The sequence below is a fragment of the Poecilia mexicana genome, unplaced genomic scaffold (assembly GCF_051168715.1).
Source record: "Poecilia mexicana isolate PSO_F unplaced genomic scaffold, ASM5116871v1 scaffold_16, whole genome shotgun sequence".
Lineage (NCBI taxonomy): Eukaryota > Metazoa > Chordata > Actinopteri > Cyprinodontiformes > Poeciliidae > Poecilia > Poecilia mexicana.
The window spans coordinates 13,561,620-13,586,711 of NW_028263385.1; the positions used below are offsets into that span (position 1 = coordinate 13,561,620).

A 25,092-nucleotide genomic window follows, 5' to 3' on the forward strand; every position below is an offset into this window, starting at 1 on the left:
GTGTTGTCCAAAGCAAAGGAAGGAAATTCTGTCACTTGGAACAATAGGCCCGTTACTCTATCTATAGACCCAGAGCGGCTGAGAACCACAGCGAGGGAGGCAGCAGAAATTTTCCACTTAGAAAGAAAAACTTGCGTAAAGTACTTTTTGGGTTATTTTAAATCGAAACACATTCGTACTGTAGTGAGTGCGTCAGGCCGAGGCCTTTCAAAAATGGATCTTTGTGGAGAGGAGAAGGAAACGCGCACCGTTACTGGACTTCTTTGAGCTGCTTATTTATCTTTGGGTGGATAACGACAATCATATCTTATTTCACCAAAGTGAAAGTGGGTAAGTTTATTCATTACGAGACAAATGAACGCTCTTTAATTTTCTCAGCCCACTCTGGCGCACAGTGAGCCATGGTCTCCGCCTGCAGACTGAAAAGAAAAGATTCGAGGTGTGGATTTCTGTGTCAGGATGTGAGGAGTCAGAGATTATTATGGTTTTTCAACAAAGGCTTAATGATTGTCTTCGACCCCGAAATTTGATTGTAGAGAACAAGAAAGCAGGTGTCTTCCGTTTTGCTTTTTCACCTACAATTAGGATTTAATCGCTGAGGTTTCCCAAGAAACGCAGGGGCAGTGACCTTTGGAGTGGGATTTTCCCGGCCTCCGCGACAGCTGGACCTGAGTCCTACAAAACACACTTCCTGTTTGAGAATGGGAAACACACACTCTGTGATTTTCAGGGGCTTTTTTATGGGAGAAGGGGAAGCGGGGATGATTTCTTTTTTAGTTTGTTTGCACCACGTTGACAACCTGCTGCAGGTATCCTGCTTGTATTGTTTTGACGATGACATCATTCCATTGTTATATTGTTTTCTGTCCTGGCATCATTGACACGCATAGATAGTTTGAATGGAGAAAAAGGAATAATAGAAATGTTTATCTGTCTGAATGACATATGCGTCCTGTTTTTTTTTTTTTTGGGGGGTGTGTGGGGGATCAGATGGAGGGGTCTGGCAGTCCTCGCTTCAGAAAGCTTCACTTCCCAGTCGGATTGTGGATCAACTCGCCCAGGAAACATTTTGCCAAGCTGGGACGTCGTTGGCCCAGCGCCATCTCCGTCAAGTCAGTTTAAACCTTTTTTTTTTTTTTTGCTACCTTCAATTTCCTCATTGTGTGCTTTTTACAGGACATCACAGCCAGTTATCATCGGGGTAGGATCCAGAGCCTGATAAGAATTGTTGAAGGCCCAGCCTCTGTGTTGATGCCATCTTATCTTACTTCCACTGTCATTATATCCTGTCAGCCCTGTTTGCTTCCCCTGTTTTATTTTAGTCCTGGTTGTTTTTCAGTTATAATTCACAGCTGACTCGTCTCTTCCTCCCTCTCCTCCCCCTCGCTCTTTTGTCTCCAGGTCGACTACCAGCTCTGACGCGGCCTCGCTCCACGAGGCCCCCTCTGCTCCGTCCTCTTCCCTTTCCAACTCCACCCCCTCGCTGGCTTCCCCTTCTCCGTCCCCGTCTCCTTCCCCGGCCTTCCTCAGGCCCCGGCCCGCCGGCCCCCAGTCTCGGACAAAGCGTATTTCTCAGCTCTTCCTGCGGGGGCGCTCAAATAGCGACCGGGACCGGGCCGTGGGGGAGAGGGAGAGAGAGCTTTGGGCTACCTCTGTCGCCCCGTCGGCCCACCACTACTTGCCCGTCGCCTCCTCCTCGGCCCCTGGCTTGATCAAGATCTATGGGGATGCTTTTGCCAGTGGAGCCAACTATCGCTCCTTGCTGGCCAACATTCACTCCACATCCAGGCAGCTCATCGCTCAGGTCATCACTCGATACACTGAAAGAGAAAGGGAGGAGACAGAAGATGCAGGTATGGGATCCCTCATGTGTACCTCTGCTGAGATCCCTTCATATCTTATCAAATTGCAACCAGTCGTCAGTTACTTGATGCACAATGTCTTGCAATAGCACTTGGACCCTTTGAATTTTTTTGTTCATTTTATTAGCACAAAATTCAACATATTGAGTTGGAGCTTTATCCGAAAGTCGCTAACTAACCCGTAATTAAAAAGTATCAGGAAAAACAATGCATTTTTTTCAAAGCTTTTCACAAATAAAGATCTGCAAAGTTTGGTGAGTATTTGCATTCAGTCCCCCTTTTAGTCTGATACCCCTAAATAAAACAATGCAACAAATATCCCTGACCCTGTGTTGCAGATTTTTTGCCCGGGTTCCTCTTGAAAAATGAGATCTGGATTTTCCAAGTCATTTTAAACAAAACCAGCAGCTCCACAGAAACATGACTGCTCTTTGTTTTGTCTTCTTTCCTCCTTGTACGGTCCTCTAGTTATCCAGAAGCACAGCCCTGAAGACTTCCTGTTGTGTGATGTCATCGGAAAGCCTGTCCAGCAGCCAGATGGCGCCATCAAATGGGAGACAGAGTGCCGGAGAGGTGTTGCCCCATGGGAATGTCCCTTGATGTTGGTGGACATGTGGCGGCCCAAGGATGGATTCGAGCGACGCTTTGAAATTTATAGGAAGGAAGACTATGAAAGAGAGGAAAGAGAAAGGGAGAAGGACCGGGAGAGGGAGGGGGAGAGCCACCAAGGTTCGTCTCTGCATGTACAGTGAGCCGTACCTCTTAATGTAGGACACTGTGGTAAACCTGATAAATGATGCGATTATATTTGGGGTAGCAGGTGTGCGCTGGCGGCGGAGCCGGATGTCGTCTGGCGGTGGGCTGGAGGAGGCTGAGCGAGGTCACCGTGGGAGGAACACCGAGCTCCGCAGGAGCATCAGCGACATGAACCTGAGCTTGCGCCGGCGACAGGGCAACCACGTCAGCAACGAGTCCCGTGGTACAGGGAACCGGCCCAACAACGGTGGAGGAGCGCAGGACAGGAAGAACATTGTGAGCATGATCAACCCGCAGCCTGGAGAGGTAATGAGGACAATGCAGTCGGGACTGAATGTGCTCATTTGGAACTCTTAAGTGCAGTGATTCTGAGATTTACGAAACAACAACATCCAGACCATGGGAAAAACAGGATGAGAGTTTGGATAACAACAACAACAACAACAACAAACCCCGCTTTCCCCCACAGAACTTAAAAAAAAAAAGATGAAAGAAACCTTCAGAAAACTAGTTTAATTCTCCAGAAATGTGTTATTTCTGATATATTGCATTATTTTCAGCCGGTCAGGTGGCTTTCCTCTTTATGATTCTGTTGTGTTGTGATCATTTGAAATTTTCTGTTTTTACAAAATGTTATTTTCATCTCATTTTCAATGTATCTAACCATCATGTCTATGTCCTCAGGTCAGAGCATCGAGAGCCGAGGCGAAGGTCGGATGGACAAATCAGCCAGCAGATGAAGAGAAGCATTACTCCAACTGCGACCTGGAAGTGATGTCACAGAGCCTTATCCTTCCACCCACAGACCGACCATACTTCCTTTTGCTGCAGGGTTATGATCAGAGCAAGGCAAGACATGCCGACAGATGATATCATACGCTGAACAACTCTGAAAGAATTTACAGTTGCATATACCTGCAGCGCCTTGCAAAAGTATTCAGACTTTCTCACATTTCGTCACATTGTTTTACGTGATTGACCAAAACAAACAATGCACAGCTGAGACGTGGGAGGAGAGGGATGCATTATTTCCACAGGTCAGAAATGTGGCATACATTTGTATTTAGCCTCACTGGTTCGACTCTTTGTAGAGGAACCTTTCGCAGCAATTACAGGTACAGACCTTTGGGGGTCTGTCTCCACCAGATCTCCACATCGAAAGACATTTTTGTCCGTCTTTCTCAGCTCAGTTTGGACAGGGGAAACATCTGTGGGCAGCAATTTTCATTGCTTCATGTTCTAGATTGGACTTAAATCTGGTGTTATGCTGTATTTACAGTTCAAACATGATAAGATTATTGCTGAAGAAAGGCATTCACACAGCACAATGCTGCCACCACCATGTTTCACCATTGTCATGGCTGTTTTTTTCCTCCACACATAGGAGGGATTCCACTTCTATGCCAAAACATTTTTTAAATTTTGGTCTCATCTGACCAGAGGATCTTTTTTTTTTTTTTTTTTAACATGCTATGTCCCACATGAGGCTTTTAGCAAACCGAACCCTAACTTAAGCAAATTTCTGTCTGACCTGTGTTACTCCTGCGCGTTCACGATGCTGTTTGTAAACTAATGTTGTCTAAAAACACTTCAGAGGTCTTCAGGTGTGTAAATTCTGAGTGCGGACTGGTCGTATCTGTTTACTAGTTAGGTTTAAGGCAGTTAGTTGCACAACTTTTTTTTAAGGGACTTTAGGTAAAAGCAGAGTAAATGCATAGAAAAAGCCACATTTTTCAGATTTCTATTGGTTCAAGCTTTTGAAAGCTTTCTAATATTTCTGTTCCCCTTCACATTTTTGTTGGCCTGTGCCATTAGAAGTCAGATAAAATACACTGAAGTTACGGTTATGACATGGCAAAATGTGAAAACAAGTCAGGGCGTGGGCATATTTTTGCAACACACCAAACAGCGAAGTGGTCTGATGTGCACATATGTAAATGAGGGGTAGCAGAGCTGTGCAGAAGGACGTGCATGCACACACCCGGCGCATGACATCATACCTGCATGTCTGTAATCGCCACATACCATCGGGGTTTCCATCCCTTCACAGCCTTCTCCTGTTTAGAATCCGGCACAAAACAGCAAAAGGCCTGCACAATAACCCCCTGTGTGCACTCCACCTCAAACAATGATCTCACACAGGTGTTTATTATAACAACCTGTGACACACTTCACTCTTTATCAGCTGCCTTCTGTGCAACTTAACATCTGATATAAACTACAGCTCTCGGCAGATAACAGACCTCCCTGAGCCTCCGCTGTGTGTGTTTTGTGTAGGATTTTGTTTTGTACATCATGGCGGGATTTACACACGTGTTCGGGAGAAAGCCTACAGTGAAGGAGAGGGAGAAGGACACAGAGAGAGAGAGGAAAGGGAAGAGACCCCTGAAGGTGGACACGTTCCTTTCTGCTCCTGATATTTTGGCCAGGCACTTGCTGGTCAGGAGAGACGCTGCTGTTCCAGAGACGCCCAAGGGACACGGTACCTAAAAACACATCAGTAATTCAGAATGAAAACCATTATGATCACAGGGTTCACTCAAATCCAATCCACAATATTATTTTCTTCCACCGCAGCTCTAATGCGACCCTTCAGAGGAGGCGCAGTCACCCACAATGGAGTGACCGTGTACAGGGAGACGGTCCTAAAGCCCGGAGACGTGGTCGGTCTGGGGGACCACTTCCTTTTCCTCTACAGAGACCCTCGTGTGACTCCTTCCCCACCGCTCGCATTGACGCTGCCGTGGCAGGCGGACACCTCCACCCCCTGCTGTCCTTCAGGGCTGGTGGACAGACAGGAGGCCCTGAGGCAGTATCTGGGCTCCACTGAGGCACTTCTGAAATTTCACTCTCGTCACGCTGATGTCTTGCTACAGGTGAGATACGCAGACAACGTACTTCACTCTTATTGGCGCCACTGGTAAATACGTGTAAAAAAGATTTTAAATGTGTAATTCACATGACTGAGGTCAAACTTTCTGACACTACGCAGCACATTTATCTCCAAAATCCTTGGATATCCTTAAGATTGTATCGGATGATGAGCAGATTCAAGGCGCTGCGTGCCATTTGGAGCAAAGCAATCCCAGAACATAACTTTGACATGATTGTTTACTAGACTCTAGAGCAGAAACAACTACAAACGCCACACCAGCAAAAGGTAAGTTCGAATTTATTTGTGACCAGCAGCGGGGGGCAGACAGGTGGACGGAGCAGCAGCAGGCAGCGGGTAAGGACCCGTCGGGGGTTTGCTTGTAGGAGGCGAGGGGGGCGGGGGGGGTCCCGGGAGGGAGAGCCGGAGCATCCACTGGGGGCCGATGGGTGGACAGGCAGGCGAGCGCGTTGAGCGGGGGTGATCCAGCAACGAAGGCGGACGGACAGGAAACGGAGCCAGGCAGGAGACGGGGAACGGCTGTGAGCAGGAGCCGCGTGGAGCCGGACGAGAAGCCAAACCAGACCCTCTTACAGACCAGGAACGAGGATTACTTCAGACCAAGGAACGAGGACTCTTTGACCAGGAACGATGACTCACTGGAAGCGTAGAACCATCTGGCAGCGCTATCAGGATCCGGCTTCTATTTAACCGCTCCTCCTGATGGATAGATGAGCTCCAGCTGGCCGCTCCTGTCCGACACGCCCTGCAGGAGAGAAAGTAGGAGACACACACTCACAGCACCGCTTCGTGGACATGACAGTACCCTCCCCCTTAATGGACGCCTCTTGGCGGACAACTAGAGGTAGAAGCATATGACCTCTCAAACGAAGAGATGAGATCAGGGTCCAAAATAAAGGAACGGGGAATCCAGGACCGATGTTCAGGTCCATACCCCTCCCAGTCCACCAGATATTGACGGCCACGCCCACGAGGGCGGACCGCCAGAATGCGCTGGACAGAGAAGGCAGGATGGCCATCCACTAGCCGGGAGGGCGGAGGGGGGTCCGGTGGAGGGCACAAGGGACTGGAACGAACAGGCTTGATCTGAGAAACATGAAAAACCGGGTGAACCCGGAGGTGAGAAGGGAGTTTGAGGCGCACTGTAGAGGGGCTAATGACCGAAATGATGGTAAAAGGGCCAAGGAACCTAGGAGAGAGTTTCTTGGAGGTGGATTTCAGGGGAAAATCCTTTGAAGAGAGCCAAACCTCTTGACCAGGGGTGTACTGGGGAGCTGGCATACGTCGTCTGTCTGCTAACCTTTTATTCTGAAAGGAGGTGCGTTGCAGGGCAGCTTTAGTTTGCTCCCACACTCTCTGACACCTTCTGAGGTGGGTTTTAACAGAAAGGGTGGCTGATTCTGGAAAAGAGGACGGTAGGAGAGGTGGCTGGTAGCCAATAGAGGCTTCAAACGGGGAAAAGCCTGTAGCGGCCGAGACATGTGTGTTGTGTGCATACTCCACCCAAGGTAGGTGGGTGCTCCAAGAACCAGGATTAGATGCACAAACACAACGCAGGGTATTCTCCAACTCCTGATTAAGTCTCTCACATTGCCCGTTGGTCTGGGGGTGGAAGCCAGAAGATAGACAGGGCTTGGCCCCTAGCGCGGAGCAAAAATCCTTCCACACATGTGAGACAAACTGAGGCCCTCTATCAGAGACAATCTCAGATGGGATGCCGTGCAGGCGGAAGACATGCTGCAAAAGGAGTCTGGCTGTCTCGGGGGCCGACGGGAGCTTGGCCAATGCCACTAGGTGGCATGCCTTGGAGAACCTGTCAATGATGGTGAGAATGACTGATTTATTATGGGAGGGGGGAAGACCAGTGATGAAGTCCAGGGCAATGTGAGACCAGGGACGTGAAGGGACTTCGAGAGGCTGAAGCAGGCCGGCAGGAGGACGGTAGGACGATTTACCCCTAGCACAGGTGCTGCAGGCCCTGACATATTCTTGCACATCCTGGTTAAGGGATGGCCACCAGAAATAGCGTCGGAGGAGTCCAATAGTGCGGCTAACCCCAGAGTGACAGGAAAACCTTGATGCGTGACCCCAATGGATTACTTGACATCGCACAGAGGTGGGGACAAAGGTTCGATTGGGGGGACCTCCTCCAGGGTCCGGTTCACCTGCTTGAGCAGCTTTGAGGGAACTCTCCAGCTCCCATGTGATGGAACCGACCGTACAGGTGGGCGGGAGGATACTCTTGGAGGAGTTGTCCAAGCTGTCAGGGGAATGCTGTCTGGAGAGGGCGTCTGGCTTAGAATTTTTGGACCCAGGGCGGTATGTGATTGTCAGGTTGAAACGGGAAAAGAACAGCGTCCAGCGGGCCTGTCTAGGGTTCAGGCGCTTAGCAGACTGCAGGTAGGCTAAGTTTTAATGGTCTGTCCAGACCAGGATGGGCTGCTCTGTGCCTTCAAGCCAGTGTCGCCATTCCTCCAAAGCCAATTTGATGGCTAGGAGCTCCTTGTCACCAATGTTATAATTGCGTTCGGGAGGAGTGAAACGCTTAGAGAAAAAGGCGCATGGGTGAAGCTTATTATCGAGGTGAGACCGTTGGGACAGAACAGCCCCTACCCCGGTGTCGGATGCATCCACCTCTAATACAAACTGAGTAGATGGGTCTGGGTGAATCAGAATGGGTGCATTAACAAACCTCTTCTTGAGCTCTGAGAAGGCCCGGTCAGCTTCTTGGGTCCAGGAAAAAGGTCTCTTGATAGAGGTAAGAGCCGTGAGGGGGGCGGCCACCAAACTGAAGCCTCTGATGAACCGCCTGTAGAAGTTCGAGAAACCTAGGAAGCGCTGCAACTGCTTCCTGGAAGTTGGAACTGGCCACTCCTGGACAGCCTGAGTCTTCTCAGGGCTGGGCCTCACCTGTCCTCCCTCAAACACAAAACCCAGAAAGGTCAAGGATGGTTTATGAAACTCACATTTCTCTGCTTTCACAAACAGGTTGTTCTCCAGTAAACGTTGAAGAACCTTCCTTACGTGGGTCCGGTGTTCGGTGAGACTGTTGGAGAAGATTAGAATGTCATCCAAATAGACAAACACAAAAACATTCAAGTAATCCCGAAGGACATCATTTACTAGGGCCTGGAAAACTGCTGGAGCGTTGCAAAGTCCAAAAGGCATAACCAGGTATTCAAAATGTCCGATGTGGGTCTTGAAAGCAGTCTTCCATTCGTCTCCCTCTCTTATTCGCACTAAGTGGTAAGCATTGCGCAGATCTAATTTGGAGAAAATGGTGGCCCTTTGGACTGACTCAAAGGATGAAGAGATGAGAGGGAGAGAGTATTTGTTCTTGACGGTAATTTGATTAAGCCCCCGATAATCAATGCAGGGACGGAGTGACTTGTCTTTCTTTTGGACAAAGAAAAACCCCGCCCCCATGGGGGAAGAGGATGGACGGATTATGCCCGCGGAAACAGACTCAGAAATGTATCTCTCCATGGCTTCATGTTCGGGTCTTGACAGATTGTAAAGTCTGCCTGAAGGCAGGGGGGCTCCAGGGAGCAATTCAATGGCACAATCATAAGGGCGGTGTGCAGGGAGAGATAGAGCTAATGTCTTATTGAAAACTCTCTTAAGATCATGATACTCTGTGGGAACTGATGATAAGTCTGGGGGTTCAGGTTCTGCAGTAGGACTGGGGGGCCCCCTGGGGACGGCAGATTGTAAACAGCAACTATGACAGTGTTCGCTCCACGACTCAATGAGACCAGTGGACCAGTTAATGTGCGGGTTGTGAGTCTGTAACCAAGGGTAACCAAGAACCAGGGGGGCAGACTTGGTCGGAAACACAAAAAATGAAATCTGTTCATGGTGATTTCCTGAAACCACTAACGAGAGTGGGTCAGTGCGGCAGGTTATGGTAGTTAATGGGCCTCCGTCCAACGCCGACACTGGAATGGGGGCAGAGAGAGTGTGGATCGGGATGTCATACTCCTTAACAACCTCTGGACTGATTAGGTTTTGCTCGGCCCCTGAATCAATAAATGCTAGTATGGGGTGCGTCTCTCGACGGATACAAAGAAGGGAAGGGATACTCACATGAGGTTTGGTGGTGAGTTTGCCCGCCAGTACCCCCACGCTTACTGACGGGCCCCGGCTTTTGGGCGAACAGGGCAGTTGGCGATGAAATGGGCGGGAACCCCGCAGTACAAGCAGCATCCGGCGTCTCTCCTCCGTTGACGCTCCTCGGGAGTGAGCCGGGCCCGACCGATCTCCATAGGTTCAGGCGGTGGTAATGGGGATGAAGGAGGATTTGGGGTCGGAGATGTGACTCTGGGAACCTCGGCCCTCGACGGGACTGCGGAGGTCCCGGATCGTTGTCTGGACCTCTCCCGTATTCGGTTATCAATGCGGACTGCTAGATTAATTAGCTCCTCGAGAGTCTTAGATTCGTCACGGTAAGAGAGTTCATCTTTCATCCTCTCGGAGAGAGCGTTGCGGAAAGCTCCTTTAAGAGCCGCACTATTCCACCCCGTCTCAGCAGCCAGAATGCGGAACTCCACTACGAGTTCAGAGACAGGCCGGTTACCCTGTCGTAACTCCCAAAGTCTCTTACTAGCGTCCTCCCTACTGGCTGCCATATCAAAAACCTGCTTGAAGGACTCAATAAAGTCATCATACGAGTAAAGATGCATGCTTGACTCGTTAATTACAGCCTCAGCCCATTTCAGGGCTTTACCTCTTAAAAGACCAATGACATATGAAATCTTGCTGGCGTCATCGCGGAAGGATTGAGGCGATCGGCCAAAAACCAGAGCGCACTGGAGCAGGAAACCCCTGCACTTACCCTGCTCCCCGGAAAACGGCTCCGGTGGAGGGGAAACAACCTCGCGGAAGCTGGGTGAAGGGGAGGTAGTGACGGGAGCTGGCGAGGCGGCAGGAGTACCGGTTCTTGCAGCAGACGGCTCGATTTTAGCACTTATCTCCTTCAGCTGCTGCGACAGTTCGGAGAGGCTCTGCGTTAGCTCAGACTGTTGCTGCTGCATAGCCTGAAGCGCGTTGTTATGGCGACCTAACAGAACTCCTTGCTCCGTTAATGCATTTCGTAGTTGCGCTGCAGAGTCAACCTGGCCAGATGGTTCTGACATGATTGTTTACTAGACTCTAGAGCAGAAACAACTACAAACGCCACACCAGCAAAAGGTAAGTTCGAATTTATTTGTGACCAGCAGCGGGGGGCAGACAGGTGGACGGAGCAGCAGCAGGCAGCGGGTAAGGACCCGTCGGGGGTTTGCTTGTAGGAGGCGAGGGGGGCGGGGGGGGTCCCGGGAGGGAGAGCCGGAGCATCCACTGGGGGCCGATGGGTGGACAGGCAGGCGAGCGCGTTGAGCGGGGGTGATCCAGCAACGAAGGCGGACGGACAGGAAACGGAGCCAGGCAGGAGACGGGGAACGGCTGTGAGCAGGAGCCGCGTGGAGCTGGACGAGAAGCCAAACCAGACCCTCTTACAGACCAGGAACGAGGATTACTTCAGACCAAGGAACGAGGACTCTTTGACCAGGAACGATGACTCACTGGAAGCGTAGAACCATCTGGCAGCGCTATCAGGATCCGGCTTCTATTTAACCGCTCCTCCTGATGGATAGATGAGCTCCAGCTGGCCGCTCCTGTCCGACACGCCCTGCAGGAGAGAAAGTAGGAGACACACACTCACAGCACCGCTTCGTGGACATGACAAACTTAAGGTTTTCTCACACCTGATAGTCTGGTAGGCTCGGTTCAATTGGGGACCAAAGTTGCAGCGTTTGCTGCATTTTCAGCTGGTGCTGTTTGCTTTCACACCGCATTGTGTCAAACAATCTAAACCCTTCGTCAAGCCTGTTTTGCCCCTTTGCCTGTGGCGACGCTGACCCAGAAACCACTGAGAGAAATTACACGAAACCCTCTGGAGAAGACAACAGCACAACTTTCTTCTTCACGAAATGTAAACAAAAACAGAGCGTGGTCAGATTATTGCGGTTGTAGGATTTCTCTTTTGTCTTTTGGTCAAAAGACTGTGAGCCATTTCTCCTACTAGCGCTAGACTCTTACGTTTGTTTTGGTTGTATTTACCCAGATTGCCCTGCGCTATAGTTCGCGTCCTGCCTTTAGAGTGCTCTCCCGTCCGCCATGTGCATTCAAGCCGTTCTAGAGTTCACCTCAACTGAACTGAGACCTGTAGGTTTTCAGATGGGCTAGGCTTCTTTTTTTGTTCTGCATCAATCAGTTTGATTGCACATTCACACCTCATCCCAACCAAACTGTCTAGGCAATAAAAGTCTAGGATATCAAAAGTTTTATTAAAGACTAACCAGAGCTGGTTTGAATTCGCCCGTACTGAGCCTACTCCATGTTTCTCAGTAGGGACAGGGTCCTCTTTTTGGTTTGCTTTGTTCTTGTGTCTATGGACATAGAGCTTAAGTGCCTTGTCAGAAAACTTCAGTTTTGTCTCATCTGTCCACAGGACAGTATCACAGAAGCTGTGTGGCTTGTCAATATGCAGTGTGGCAGATTCAGTCTCGCTTATTTATGGTTTGCTTTCTTGGTTGTCTCCCACCTCGACTAAATCAGTAACTGAAGAAGCGATCTAACACTGATGAACCATGACCTTGGAGCTCATCTTTGATTTCTTTGGAGGTTGTTCTGATTTTAAACAGATAATTCTGAGTATAATTCTGAAACTGGTTACTGAAATAATCAGTTTCAAGTTATTTCAATAAACGTTGTAGGGTTATAAGTTACTAAAACACGGGTTAAAAACTGTTTTGTCCACCTGTGTATTGCAGAAGATTTTACATTGAACAATTTTTGAGAAATCTTATCTTTACATTGAGTATTTTTATAAAGTGGAAGGGAAATTCTGATTTGAGATATAGTTTGTTTTCTACAAAACCAGTGGTTATTATTATTCATTTCCAGTTATTTTTTTAAATAATTGGAACTTACGTTTCTTTTTTCTTTCAGAATTTTTGAAAATGTACACGTGACATGAAAGAGAGGCACATTTCCTTCAGCCACTCATCAAAATAGAAAACCAAAGGAACATAATGTTTGAGGTCCTGTCCACTCCAACATATATAGTTTGCAAAAATGAAATTTTGTGAATCTCATCATATATGTAAATTGAATTTTTGATGGAAAAAACCCAGTTATTTTTAAAGTGAGATGCATGCATGTAGTGAATATCCATAAGTTATTAAAACAATGATGTAGAGGCCAACTTTGCACATATGCCTCCTACTTTAAACCAAAAACACAATGGAGCCATTTTCTGGTATATTTCATATATGTCTCAGTTTATCCTCACTCAAAAATTGTAATCTGGAGAAACAACTACAATTTTGCTTTGGAGAAATCTTTGAAATCTGTAACCCAGCTCTGCTTTAGCTATTCTCACAGTCTTCTCCCTTTACATTTTGATGCAACTAATGTCCATATTGTTCCCACCTACTGTCTGGCACTAATTACTAATTGTAGCATTTTCCATTTGAATTTCAAAGAAAACAGTTTTTTACTTTTTCAAAGATAGAGGGGAAAAAAAACAAAACATTCTTCATCTATTGTGCATACTCAGGCTATCTCCTGCAGGCATTGGGCAAGAGAAGGGGTGGAAGAAAAATCAATTAAAAATATCTAAAGCAGTCAGTAGCTATAGTGTCGACACAGGCTTCAAGTAAAGACGACGTTGGAAATTGGCTACTTGTCCCAACATGCCCATTTTTACAGGCGGTGGTTAAAGTTTCAAACAAACAGAGCTGTAATAAACAAGTTTATCTTACCACCACACAATATGAAGTGGATGCTAAGGAGGGTAAAACAACCCTGTAGGTCATTGGTTGGGTATGTTGGGGCCTCCAAGTCTTTATAACAGCCTTATATCTTTGGCTGATGTCTAGATCTTTACAAGGCTTTCTAATCATTTTGGAGCGAGTTGTAAACTCTGGAAGCATAAAATTTATGTTTTTTTCTTTTTTTTTTCCTTCTCTTCTTTTTTTTTTTTTTCAGGAGATAATTTCCAAAAACTCCTCTCCAGACTCTGGTGGTGGACCTTTAGCTCCTGCCTATCTGCTGTCCATCATGATAGATCACGCCTCCAAGCATCTGGACCCCGCTCTGACACCGCAGATATTGCTCAAATCAGCCAACCTAATTAAAGAAATTGTGTGGGTAAGTAAGAAGGAACAAAAACAACAGACTTTTGTGTAAACCAAGCATTGGAGTTGAAAACCCAGCTGTGTAATTTCATCAAGCTACTATTTAATTCTAAGAACTATAGTGGAATGGAAAAGTATTGGCTCCCTTGAAGCCTTTTCTCATTATATCACATCAAATCTACAAACCTAAGCGTGCTTCAGTGGCCAACACAAAAAACTTCCATAACTGTGAAGTGGAAGAAAGACATTTCCAAATACTTTTTTAAACCTAAATCTGAAAAATGCTGCGTCTATTTGTATTCTGCCGCCTTTATTCTGATACCTATGAAAAAAAAGCTTTAAAAATCACATAGCAAATAAATTTATTACACCAATGTGTATTTTTATCTTATTTGTGTTTCTAAAAATATTAAAATTAGGCTTATTTAATAAAACAGTATGACAAGGTTTGAAACACATTGCATGGCAATATTACAAATTTTCCAAGAAATAAATATCCATCTAACAAACCGACCAGAAGGAGGAATTAATTAGAGAAGCAGCCAAGAGGCCCATGGAGGCTCTGGAGGAGCTGCAGAGATCCACAGCTCATGTGGAGGAATTCATTGACAGGAGACCTAGTAGTAATTTACACAAAAAAATCTGGTCAAAACAAAGTAATTCTGTTAAAGAAAACCAAAAAATAATAATAATCCTTGTAGAGATGTAGGGGATGCAGCAAACACACAGAAGATCAATATAACTAAGTATTTAAATGACTATATATAGCTCTGGAAGAAATGAAGAGACCACTTCACTGAACCTCATTAAGAACCTCCTGATTATTGATTTCTGAACTCTTCCTGAGTTAAAACATTAGTGTTGTTCCTAAATATTAACTTGTTTACTTTGCATTATTTGAGGTCTGAAAGCACTGCATCTTTTTCCTTAGTTTGACCATTTCTCATTTTCTGCAAATAAATACTACATTTTTGCTTGGAATGTCAGAGTCATGTTGTCAGTAGTTCATAGAATAAAAGAACAATGTTCATTTTACTCAAAAACATACCTATAAAACATACAATCAGAGAAACTGATCATCTCAAGTGGTCTCTTAATTTTTTCGGGAGCTGTTTGTAGAAAAACTAACAATCATCATGCCCCTGTTCACATCATTCATATGGTGACTCATGGTGGTGGCAGCATCCTGCTGTGGGGGTGTTCTGCAGAAAACCACTTAGAGATTGCAAAAGAGTTGAGGCGGGGGTAGTCCTTCACATTCCAGCATGATAATGACCCTGGACATAAACTCATAAAAATGAATTTGAAAAATAAAGGGAAAAAATCTTAGTCTTTAGATGTGTAAGATTTTTATTTTAAATGTTTAAACAGCAGCCTGAGTTTTTTGTCTCGTTGTTCAATAACGTGCTACGTTGTGATTCTGAATGAGACACTGGGGGTGTTGAGCTCCAAACCTTCCTGCTTCTGCAAATGTCCTACATTTAGTTGCAACAAATTTCGAAAGAAATTGAAGTTTACAATCTGGGAAAACCGGAAAAAGTTCAGTCAGCTGTGAATACTGGGCTGTAAGACACTGTTTTCACGTTTAACTGCATAATGTAGTTTAATTTTTGAAAGGAAATGAGTTGACTGCCAACCATAGAGGAATATACCTGCTTTGTAATTTGAAACAAAAAAAAACAAAAAACAAAACAAAAGATCAAGTAAGTTCATAATACCCCCAGTGTTTAGGAGTGTCTCCGTTTGGAACAAATTAACTTTTTGAGGATAGCGTTTCATGACACCATGACCCAGACAGCACTCAAACAAAGTTGGCAGGAAAAACATCAGGTAAGACGAGTGAGACAACCACATTCAGTCAGACAGAGAAACCAGCAGACAGACAAATGCCCTCCGTTGTGGCCTGCTGGGTAGCGAGGATGAGCTGATGTCACTTGCCCTGCTGCTGGAAAATGTGCCGTAATTGTCCTGGCTGCAGGGCTAGACTCTGCAACCCCCCCTAACCCCCTTCTACCACACACTAAGACGCCTCTTCAACTCTCTCTGCAGGATAACATTAAGGAATTCGGGGACAAGCATCCCACGCAAAAGTAAGAACATTTTTTGTCCTACGTAATGTTTCCTCTGTTTAGAGATCTCCTGCTTTTGTTTTCATAATACATGATTGTGTTGGTGCTGTTATGTCTTTGGGACATTTTTCTAACATGATGAAGGCCTTTTAAAACACATCAGTCGGACAGTTTCTCAAATATAGCCGGGTAAAAATAACTCTGTCTATTTTTAGTGAGCTCGGAGAATGTACACAATAACATAACTTTGGAGTTACCTAAATGTCTTGTGCAGTTCGCCAGACCAGGACGGGGAGATAAACACTCCAAATGTCCAGCAGCTGTCTTCTGATCTGCGACCCCTCATGTTCTGGATGTCGAATGCCACAGAGCTCCTGAACTTCTTCCAGGTCAAAGTCGAAACAATGGAGAAAGAGTGGGAATTTGAAGGTAAAAACGTGGAAATTACTTATACTGAGGGGCGGGGGGTTTACAGTTCAAATTAGCAAAAGAGCCAGCACAGAAATGAAAGCTGCTGCTCGGCCTCTAATTGTTCTTGCTGATTGTTTCTTGGAAAGCCCCCGGGGATCCGGTTTTGACAGCCGACATGGACACCTGTTCAGAGGCTCTTGCGCAGCTGGACGATGTCATAATGCACACCTTCCAGCAGTGTGTGTATCATCTCACCAAGGTAAATCAAAATACAACAATAAAGCTGGTCTCATTCTTTTACATCTAAACTCTGCAAGTAAACAGCGAAGTGGCTTGACAAGGACGCAGCGGATGTCTCGTTTATGGCAGCTTCAGGTCAGCCAGTTCTTGTCCTTATTTGGTCCAGAAGATAAAAAAAAAAAAATGTTCAAATGTTCTCTCCAAAGTTAGCCACATATGTTGAAAGTCAAGCCTGCTAGCCTTTTTCGATCAACGCTAAGAGCGTCTGACGACATTAGACATCAGCAGACGTCTTCATCTGTTGAATTTTCTACTTTTCAAATGCGTGTTTTCTTTTGGTGGAAGGCAAAATTATATTTTACAATCTCTTCTGCAAGATTTTACTGGGCAGAATGAGTCAGCTGTAAAGTATCCCAAAATTGTTGTCCAACGCCCTATTAGGAATTTCCTGCCATCATCCCAGTTTTTCATGTCCATTGTGAGCCGAGGGGTTGAAATGAATCAGAATCTATCAGTCCAGAGAAGGTGACAAAAAAAAAAAACCTTCTCACTTTTTAAACTATCGCTCAACGAAGGCGCGTCACCAGACCAACAAGTAAATAGGGGACAATGAGGATTTTTTTTTTACATGTCTCCGAAATCATTGAAAAGACTGCAACACTGAAATCCCTCTCTGTCTACAACAGAATAAACAAACAGTTAAAACAGGCGTGCAATGAAAACAATTGATATATTTGAGGCTTTTTACATCCAACTTACATGAGACTGGTGTTACAAAGGCTCATTTATCTAAATTAAACAAGTTCTTTGGGCTCAAGGTAAAATCATCACCCCAACTTATGTCGCTTTTTGGAGCAGTGCGATGCTGAGTCGTCCCTGCTTCATGTTCCACAGAAAAATTCACGAATAAGTATTCAGTGAATGCTGAACCGCAAACAGGCGGGGTCCGCTCTGCATCCTTTGTAGTTAAGTACTTATCTATAATTTAATTTGCTTGTTTATTATTTTTGAAGGACTTTTTTTTTTTTTATTCACTGTGGTTCTGATCCCTTTTTGGGTCAGACGGCCAACTAAATTAAATGTTAGTGGTCTCCAACTGGTAGGCGTCGTTCATTGGAGTCACAGACACAGATTTCCTTACAGCAGACTGCGATCAGATTGCAGAATATTACTTTAGATCATCGATTGGCAGAGAGGAAACAATCTGACAACTGTGCAAAGCAATGCATATATAGAACTGATGGAAAGCCAAAATACGTCAATACAATTTTTTTTTTTTTTTAATTTCACCTCTCCATAAAATAACTTAAGTTTTTGTCTTGCCTGTCCACGAAGACCCTGTACTCGCTCCTGCCAGCCCTCCTGGACACCAACCCATTTTCCAGTGATGAGAAGGAGAAGGAGAAGGACGGCGCTCGGGGCGCAGAGGGAGACGAGAATAAAGGAGAGGGCGGAGCTGAGGACGACGTGTCCGTCTTGCCTCCGAAGGTCGCCGGACTGGTGGAAGTGTATCGCTGCTCCTTGATGCTGTCCCGAGAAGCGTGTCTGTCTCCGCCGCTCACCTCCCAAACGTTTGGTTACCTCTTCTTCTTCACCAACACTTCCTTGCTGAATACTTTGCTGGAGAGAGGTAAGAGACAGCACTGGGTCGGCTATTTTTGGGGATTTGTTGTGGGAGATGAAAGTTACAAATACAATATTTTTTGTGGGGGGGGGGGGTTCCCCCCTCTTCTGCATCCTCTCTTTTTTCTTTTTTTTTCTAGATGGGTTGTTTTCATGGTCCAGAGCGGTGCAGATCCGGACAAATCTGGACTTGGTTCTAGATTGGCTGCAGGGCGCGGGGTTAGGAGACATAGCCTCGGAGTTTATGAAGAAACTCTCAGTTACGGTCAACTTTCTATGTATTCCCAAAACACGACTGATCCAGGTAAATTCATCTTCTTATCGCCACTTAAGCCGAAGTTCATAAAATTCCTGCTTCTTCATCAGCTCCCTTGTTCATCCTGAGCTCGGTTTTAAACGACTAAACAAGTTCACCTTCATACTAATACTGAACAGGATAAGGCCTTCAGGTCAGTGACTTCATGGCATTACGGCATTCAGAAGAACAGCTGCACAAAACTACGTCTCAGACTGTTGTTCCTGGTAGATCACAGCGAACAGCCCAGTGAAGCTCATTCACTCATTACCTCACTCATTACTTTCCCTACCTTTACAGTAAGTGTGAAGGTAGCCAGCTGAAAGCATCCCGCCTATATAACGAACAAAACCGAAGGTCTTTCTGCTTAAAATTGGTTTCTTGTCCCTTTTTTAAATCAAATTAACCATCTCCTGCTTTTTTGCTTGAAACGCTTGGGGGGGAAAAAAAAACAATAAAAAAACGTAATTTTTTTCATTTTGTTTAGTCTGTTTTGCATGCAAGGGTTTAGTTTACACATTGACAAGCCAAAAGCTCACAACACAGATTTATATTCACTCTCTCTGCCTCTGTTTGTAGTCCAGGTAGTTTCTCCTGTTACTCAAAATGAGACATGTTTGTATCGGCCCCAGCGAGTGTCTGGTTTGGCACAAGTGCTGCACCGCTCGTAGCACTGCAGCATGCACGCGTCTCCCCGTAGAGCTCAAAATAAAAATACGACCCTTTAATTAAGTGTAACACTGGCTCTTTAACGTCTCATCCTCCAGTCGTCTTGGACCAGTCTGAAAGAGGAGCATGAACTGCTAAGTCATGCCCAGCTGCACCACCTGCTCACCCATTACAAGCTGGGACCCACCCGAGCTCCGCCAGCATCCTGGGCTCCCCCGCCCGGCGCAGACCTGAACGGAGGTACAGCTTAATAGATAAAACCATTAAAGGTTTATTCTGACAGGGACTTGCAAAAATATTCACATCCTTAAATTTTTTGTCACATAACACATTGATCAGTTTTCAAGTTTTCAGATTCCCAATTAGACTAAGGTCTGGACTGCAACCAGGTCATTTTAAGATATGAACATGCCTTCCAACGTGGTTCTGGATTTTTATCTTACGGGTCATTGTCCACCTTCCAAGGTGGAGCATTACACCGGTTTCTATTTTTCCCCCCTCTTAAGTGGTTTTCTTCCATCATGTATTTACCTACTTCCACCATTTTATATAGAGAGTTTCCAAAAATGAGTCTCCACAGCATGAAGCTGCCACCACCATGTTTCGTGGTTCAGGGTGATGTGCGTTGTCAGTTTTCGAAATGACATAAAGTTTTATCGTTACGTCATTAGCAGCTGCCTTCACGTTTGTTGGATTCCCTTCATTGCTTTCGTCCAACTCCAAACAGGACTTCATTTATTTTACAATCCCTCTTAATTTTTGAAAAGCATCATATTTCTTTTACGTCACAATTATCTGTTACTTTATTTTAACAAAAGCTATAGAAACACCAAGTTGTGTGGTTGTGGCGTGACAAAATAGGATACAAATGTTTGCTGGGTGCTTGTGAACACACTGCCGCAACTCAATTATTCCTAATATCTCTTATTTCTTTTTTTTTTAGACATATTTGAGAGCTTTCTAGACCACCCTCCTCTCATCCTGCCGAACGAGACGCCTCGCCTCGACCTCTCCCAGCCAATCCCAAGCCCCGAGCTCCAGAAGGAAGTCACGCGTCTCCGCACCTTCCTGTGGGGACTCGATCAGGACGAGCTCCCCGCAAATCAGAGGACGCGGCTTTGAAAGAGCGCATATCAGCAGAATGAAAGAAACCGGAAATGATTTCTGCATTTAATTGCCTAGCAGTCGCTCTTCGTCCGATCCTAATTTCATTTCAGTTATTCCCTTTCTAATATTTTTGAACAAATCAGTTATCGTGTCTTTGTTTAGTCTTTGTGGAATTAGTTTTAAAGCAGGGAGAGAACATCCAAAAATTGTTGGGCTTCACTTCGCTCTTTTTCTTGGCTTCTCTGCGTATTTTCAAATGACTTGTTTTTAATAAAATGCTGAATTCTGGTCTAAGAGGCTTACAGTTTCCGTTTGGTCTTTGTTCCCCACAGCCGGGCCCCTGGGGCTTGGCATGCTCCTCGGCTCCCACACCATAAAAAGAAGCCTAAACATTCCACAAGGTGGCGATGCAGGACTCACTCCCCTTTGACGTTAAATGATGAGTGTGTGGAACTGCCTGACTAAGGAGCTGACACAAGTACATTATCATCCGCTCCAGAGTAACCGTCTCATTTTCTGTAATAAAGGTAGCAATTTGCGCTGGGTCGTGACTCAGGCGAGTAAATGAGGCTAAGATGACCACACACAAAAGTTACCTTTCCCAAAGTTAGCTGTGGTAAAGGTTAAATCCTTGTGACTTAAAAGCCGGGAAAGGTTTAATTTCCCCTACAGTAGATGAGGCACACTGATAAGAAGGGGTTCCAGTCTCTGGTATCTGATACGGTGGTAAAAAACTCCAGAAAAAGGTCATCCAATTTATCACAAAGAGCAGCCAGCTCTCACGCGCACCAGCCAGGTGAAATCACCATTTCAGTGAGTAAGTTGAGCTTGTTTGTCACAATTTGGCAACATCCAGTCAGTTTCACCGTCTAGTCAGCCAGATGTCCAATAAAAACAATTCCTCACTTTTCTTTTTTTCTCCTGAGACAGAAGCTCTCTGACGTCTAAGAAAACTCCAGTTGTCGTGCTGCTCTCTTGGTGCGCAGCCAGACGGCTTCCTTCCTTTCTTCCGGTCAGCTTCTAAGAGTTCCCTTACGGTAAAAAAGCTCAAAAACAAAACACAAATCCCGTGAGAGAGAGAGAGACCCTCGGCTTACATCATCTCCCTGATGTATCCGGTTCTCTCTCTCTCTCTCTCTCTCTCTCTTTGTCTCTCTCTCTCGAGATGACATGAAAAACAACCCACGGTAAAAGATTGTGAATCATGTAAAGAGCCATCTCTGTGGTTAGGATTTATCAATTAAGTGATTGTAATCACTCTCATTTGAGATTCGGTGTGTGGTGTATGAGTGAGAGTGTGTTTGTGCGCTAATTTCAGCTTTCCAGTAATGTCATGCAGACGCAGCCTGTGGCTATAATTAAACACAGATGGGGTTCAGCTTGGTATAGATCCATGCCATGATTGTGTGACATTACTGTACGATGCAATGACTGCTGTACGCCATTCTGTTGTCGTGATACATTGCAGTGTGAACGTGTGACCAGGTTGGTTCAGTAGGCATTTGACACACACACACTTAGTTGTCTGTGTTTTACAGACAAATAAATTTATTGGGCACTCCATTGTAAAAAAAAAAAAAAATTACAAACTATTAAAATCCCACATTAAGATTTTTTCTTTAAATAAGATTATTTCTGTCATTTTTTTTATTAATACTTTCCACTTTAAGTTAATCGAAGCATAAGAACTTTAATTCGTAGTGTACCACTTGATGCCCCTTTATCTTAGGAATTCGTAAACAGGAGACATCTCAATAAGTGAATCTGTAAGTAAAGTATTACACAATACACCGGTCTGTTTCCGTGCAAGTCCACAAGTCCAGAGAAGGACTCGAGTTTATTTTGCTACAAACTCAGCCAGGAGGACGGTACGGTCAGGCATCGAGTCTCAAAAATCAATTGGAACCAGGATTAGCACTTCAATTCTCCCAGGATTGTTCAGTTATTTATTAAATTTTGATTGCTAGTTTTGATATTCAGATCCCCAATGTAACACTGAAGAAGAATCAGCTGGAAGTGTGGCTACACTTTACTAAAAGAACCGAGCCGTCGGCTCAGCACAACATTTCCAACAGGAATATTTTGTACAAACGGAGGGAGCGCGACCAACCTGCTTCAATACCTCCGGCCTTGTGCTTGTCTTTGATGCAGTGCGCCAAACTTCATCCTGCCTGACTGCAGTCACAGTCAGGAGAGAAAAATCAGAAAGTTTCCACAAACTTGAAGTTGAAAATTGTTAGCATTAGCCAGGTAGTTGAAAAGACTCGCCGTTCATGATTATATATTGTACCTACTGCTGACCTGGACTAGGTTTTACAAGTTATTCTTCTTTGTTTGCTCTTCTGCACCATGTTAGCACATCAGTGGGAGCTTAATTACATGTTTTCAGCGCCTGCAGCATCAGATAATAGCTGTAAAAGTGTTTTCATCAGATAAAGGTCTTGCGAAAGTGAACCCACATAAAAAGAAGATTAATGACATGTATATCAAGTACATGTTTGATATTATATAAAAGTTGGAAGTATTGATGTGGGGAAAAATAACAATAATTGAGAAGTTGGGACTTTTTAAATCCATTAGCAACTCTGGTTAGTTAACTCAATAAAGGCATGTAGACTTTTTTGAGCATCAAAACGTGGAACTGGAATATGAACCAGGATCATTCAACTTCAAACGATGTCTAACCCTAAGTAAAGGAGCTAAAAAAATATCCATAACTCACTGTTTGAGAAAAGAATGGTACGTCTGTAATGTAAGCATGTGGTGTATGATAAACTTTAGTGGAACCGGTCAGGTTTTTAGGAACAAACAATGATGAAAATGTGGAAAAGCATCAAATTTTGGAACATTGGGGAATATGCGATGCTGTGGGTTACTTCTTCTGCATTGTGCATTTTATTAACTCCTTGAAATGTGTCCTAACTGGATCGTTTAGTTGCACAGTGAACCAGAATATATGACCAAATAAACAAGAAACAGTTTACCAGACACAAAATCAAAATCAGTGGCCATCTCAGCCCCAACGCTTAAATTGTGAGCAAAAGCTGTGGGATTGGCTGAAAAGAAGAGACCACTAGAGAGGAATGTGGGTGATCCAATGATATTGCACAAAGATGAATAGTCCAAGATCCATTTCTCTGTATGTTTCAATCTTGGGAAATGTTAAAGGGTATTACTTTTATTTTGGGAAAAATAATCATTTCTTAACATGGGATTTTCCGTTTTGAACTTACTAAAACGAAAGGTTGGATTTTTCTAAACGCTTTCAGATGAGATTATTCTTCCACAATAAGTCATCTTTTTTTTTTTTAAGACTAAATTTGTCTGGAAATGTCTGACAAATCCATAAAGTCATACACACTTTCACTCTGATCTGTACAATCACACACAGACCTTTTTTTTTTTTTTTTAACCCAGGTGCAGAGTCCCACACCTGTTGCAGCCGTTCTCTGTAATTAGCCCAGTAGAATTACCTGTGGTCCATAAAGGGAAGGGCTGAAGACAATGGCCCACTTATTCAGCCCCCTATCATCTCCTTCTCTCTTCTTGCTGCGGAGTAATGAAAGATCCAGCCCCTTCTTCAAAGAGATGGAGTTTCCTACAAAAACAGCTGAGTCAGAGGAGAAACGAGGGAAGGATGAAAAGAAAAGGAGAACAGTAGGGAAGCGAACGTGGTAATGCAACGCTGCTGGTGTGAGGCCCGGTGGACCACAGTGATTGTGTTCGTTCTAGCGCACGCGGGAGTCATTTTCAGGAACCAGAAAGAAGGCCCATGGCTCTGACGCTGAAACAGCTACAACCTGGCAGGGCTTTAAGTTTCTGATCTGGCAACATTTTACCTGAGCCTTGCGTCATCTTAAAGCCTTGAGGGTTCTTTTCAAGCCACACGTCATAGGAGGATAAAGGTCAGAATGTGATGCTTAGAACAATTGTTCTCACAAAGTTAAAACCTCCTCAGTAGGTGCCCAGTTTTCCAAAAACCAATATACTGACTGACTTTAAGGCGGCAGCGTAACAAGGTCTTGGCATTTGTATTTTTTTTTAAAAGAAGAAAAAATGGCTCACACTATTTGTTTCATAGTGTGACCCAGTAGTATTTAGAAAGACCAATGTGATTTTTGAACGTTTGATGCTCATTAGCTCATGGTTAATCAACTTGTATAATAATACAAGGTGGTACAGCTGAGTGTCCACAGACCTGGATGTTCCTGGTTTGATCCTCGTTCCCTTTCTCCTGAGTATAGCTATGAGTCGGATGAGCATCCGGCATAAAACGTCTACCGACTCCATGTGCAGACAGCTGTTAAGTGGGGTAGACTGCTGTGCTGTGGCAACCTCATAGTAAGAGGTGCCAAAAGAACAATGACAGCAATTTGTAAATAATTACCAAAGCAAGTCAACAACATTTCTTCTCAATACTACTAAAAGCTAACACCAACAGTAGCATGTTGGAGAACCATGGGGTTAGAAGAAGCAGTCCTTTTGAGTTTTTCCACCGAGCAGTTCTGGTGCTCTTACCAGGACTGGTACTGCAGCCAGTTTTTAACTGGTTCCATGAAAGAAATTAGGTTTTCCACAATCCATTTGCCAAAACTGAGCCACTTTATTTTGTCAGCATAAACATTTCATCCAGTAACTAATCCTCCCACCAGAAAACGTCAGGCCAATTGATGCCTCAGCTCCAACCTGAATGAGGTAATAATTCAGTTGTGTTGCAGCAGGAATCAAATTAAGCTAGCCTGGACACTAGCTCTCGAGGAACTGAGTTGTCATCCTACTCAGCTGATGTGCGATCTTATCGGTGTAACCATGTAGCTTGAACTCGCCCTTGGAATTTGACCTTTCATTTCCATAGACTCGCTGCTTACGTCTGTGAAGCTCTCTGACATCAGAACGGAAGAACTCTTGCTAACTAGCTAATCGTACACTTCCTAGGTTGATGTAGGTTGCCCTCATATTTCCTAAGAGCTGCTGCTGATTGCCTCGT

At 44.9% G+C, this 25,092-nt stretch overlaps 1 protein-coding gene across 1 annotated transcript; it reads left to right on the plus strand.

The window, feature by feature from the left end:
• The first annotated feature begins 63 nt into the window (after positions 1-63).
• rasip1 (Ras interacting protein 1) lies at positions 64-20,404 on the plus strand. The gene is made up of 16 exons (XM_014984935.2): positions 64-330; positions 991-1,112; positions 1,402-1,853; positions 2,331-2,591; positions 2,683-2,924; positions 3,303-3,467; positions 4,896-5,100; positions 5,196-5,494; positions 13,543-13,704; positions 15,741-15,781; positions 16,035-16,189; positions 16,318-16,430; positions 17,747-18,041; positions 18,175-18,338; positions 19,097-19,238; positions 19,942-20,404. Exons 2-16 carry the CDS (start codon positions 991-993, stop codon positions 20,118-20,120), a joined length of 2,997 nt encoding a protein of 998 aa, XP_014840421.2. The 5' UTR covers positions 64-330; the 3' UTR covers positions 20,121-20,404.
• Positions 20,405-25,092: the final 4,688 nt, after the last annotated feature.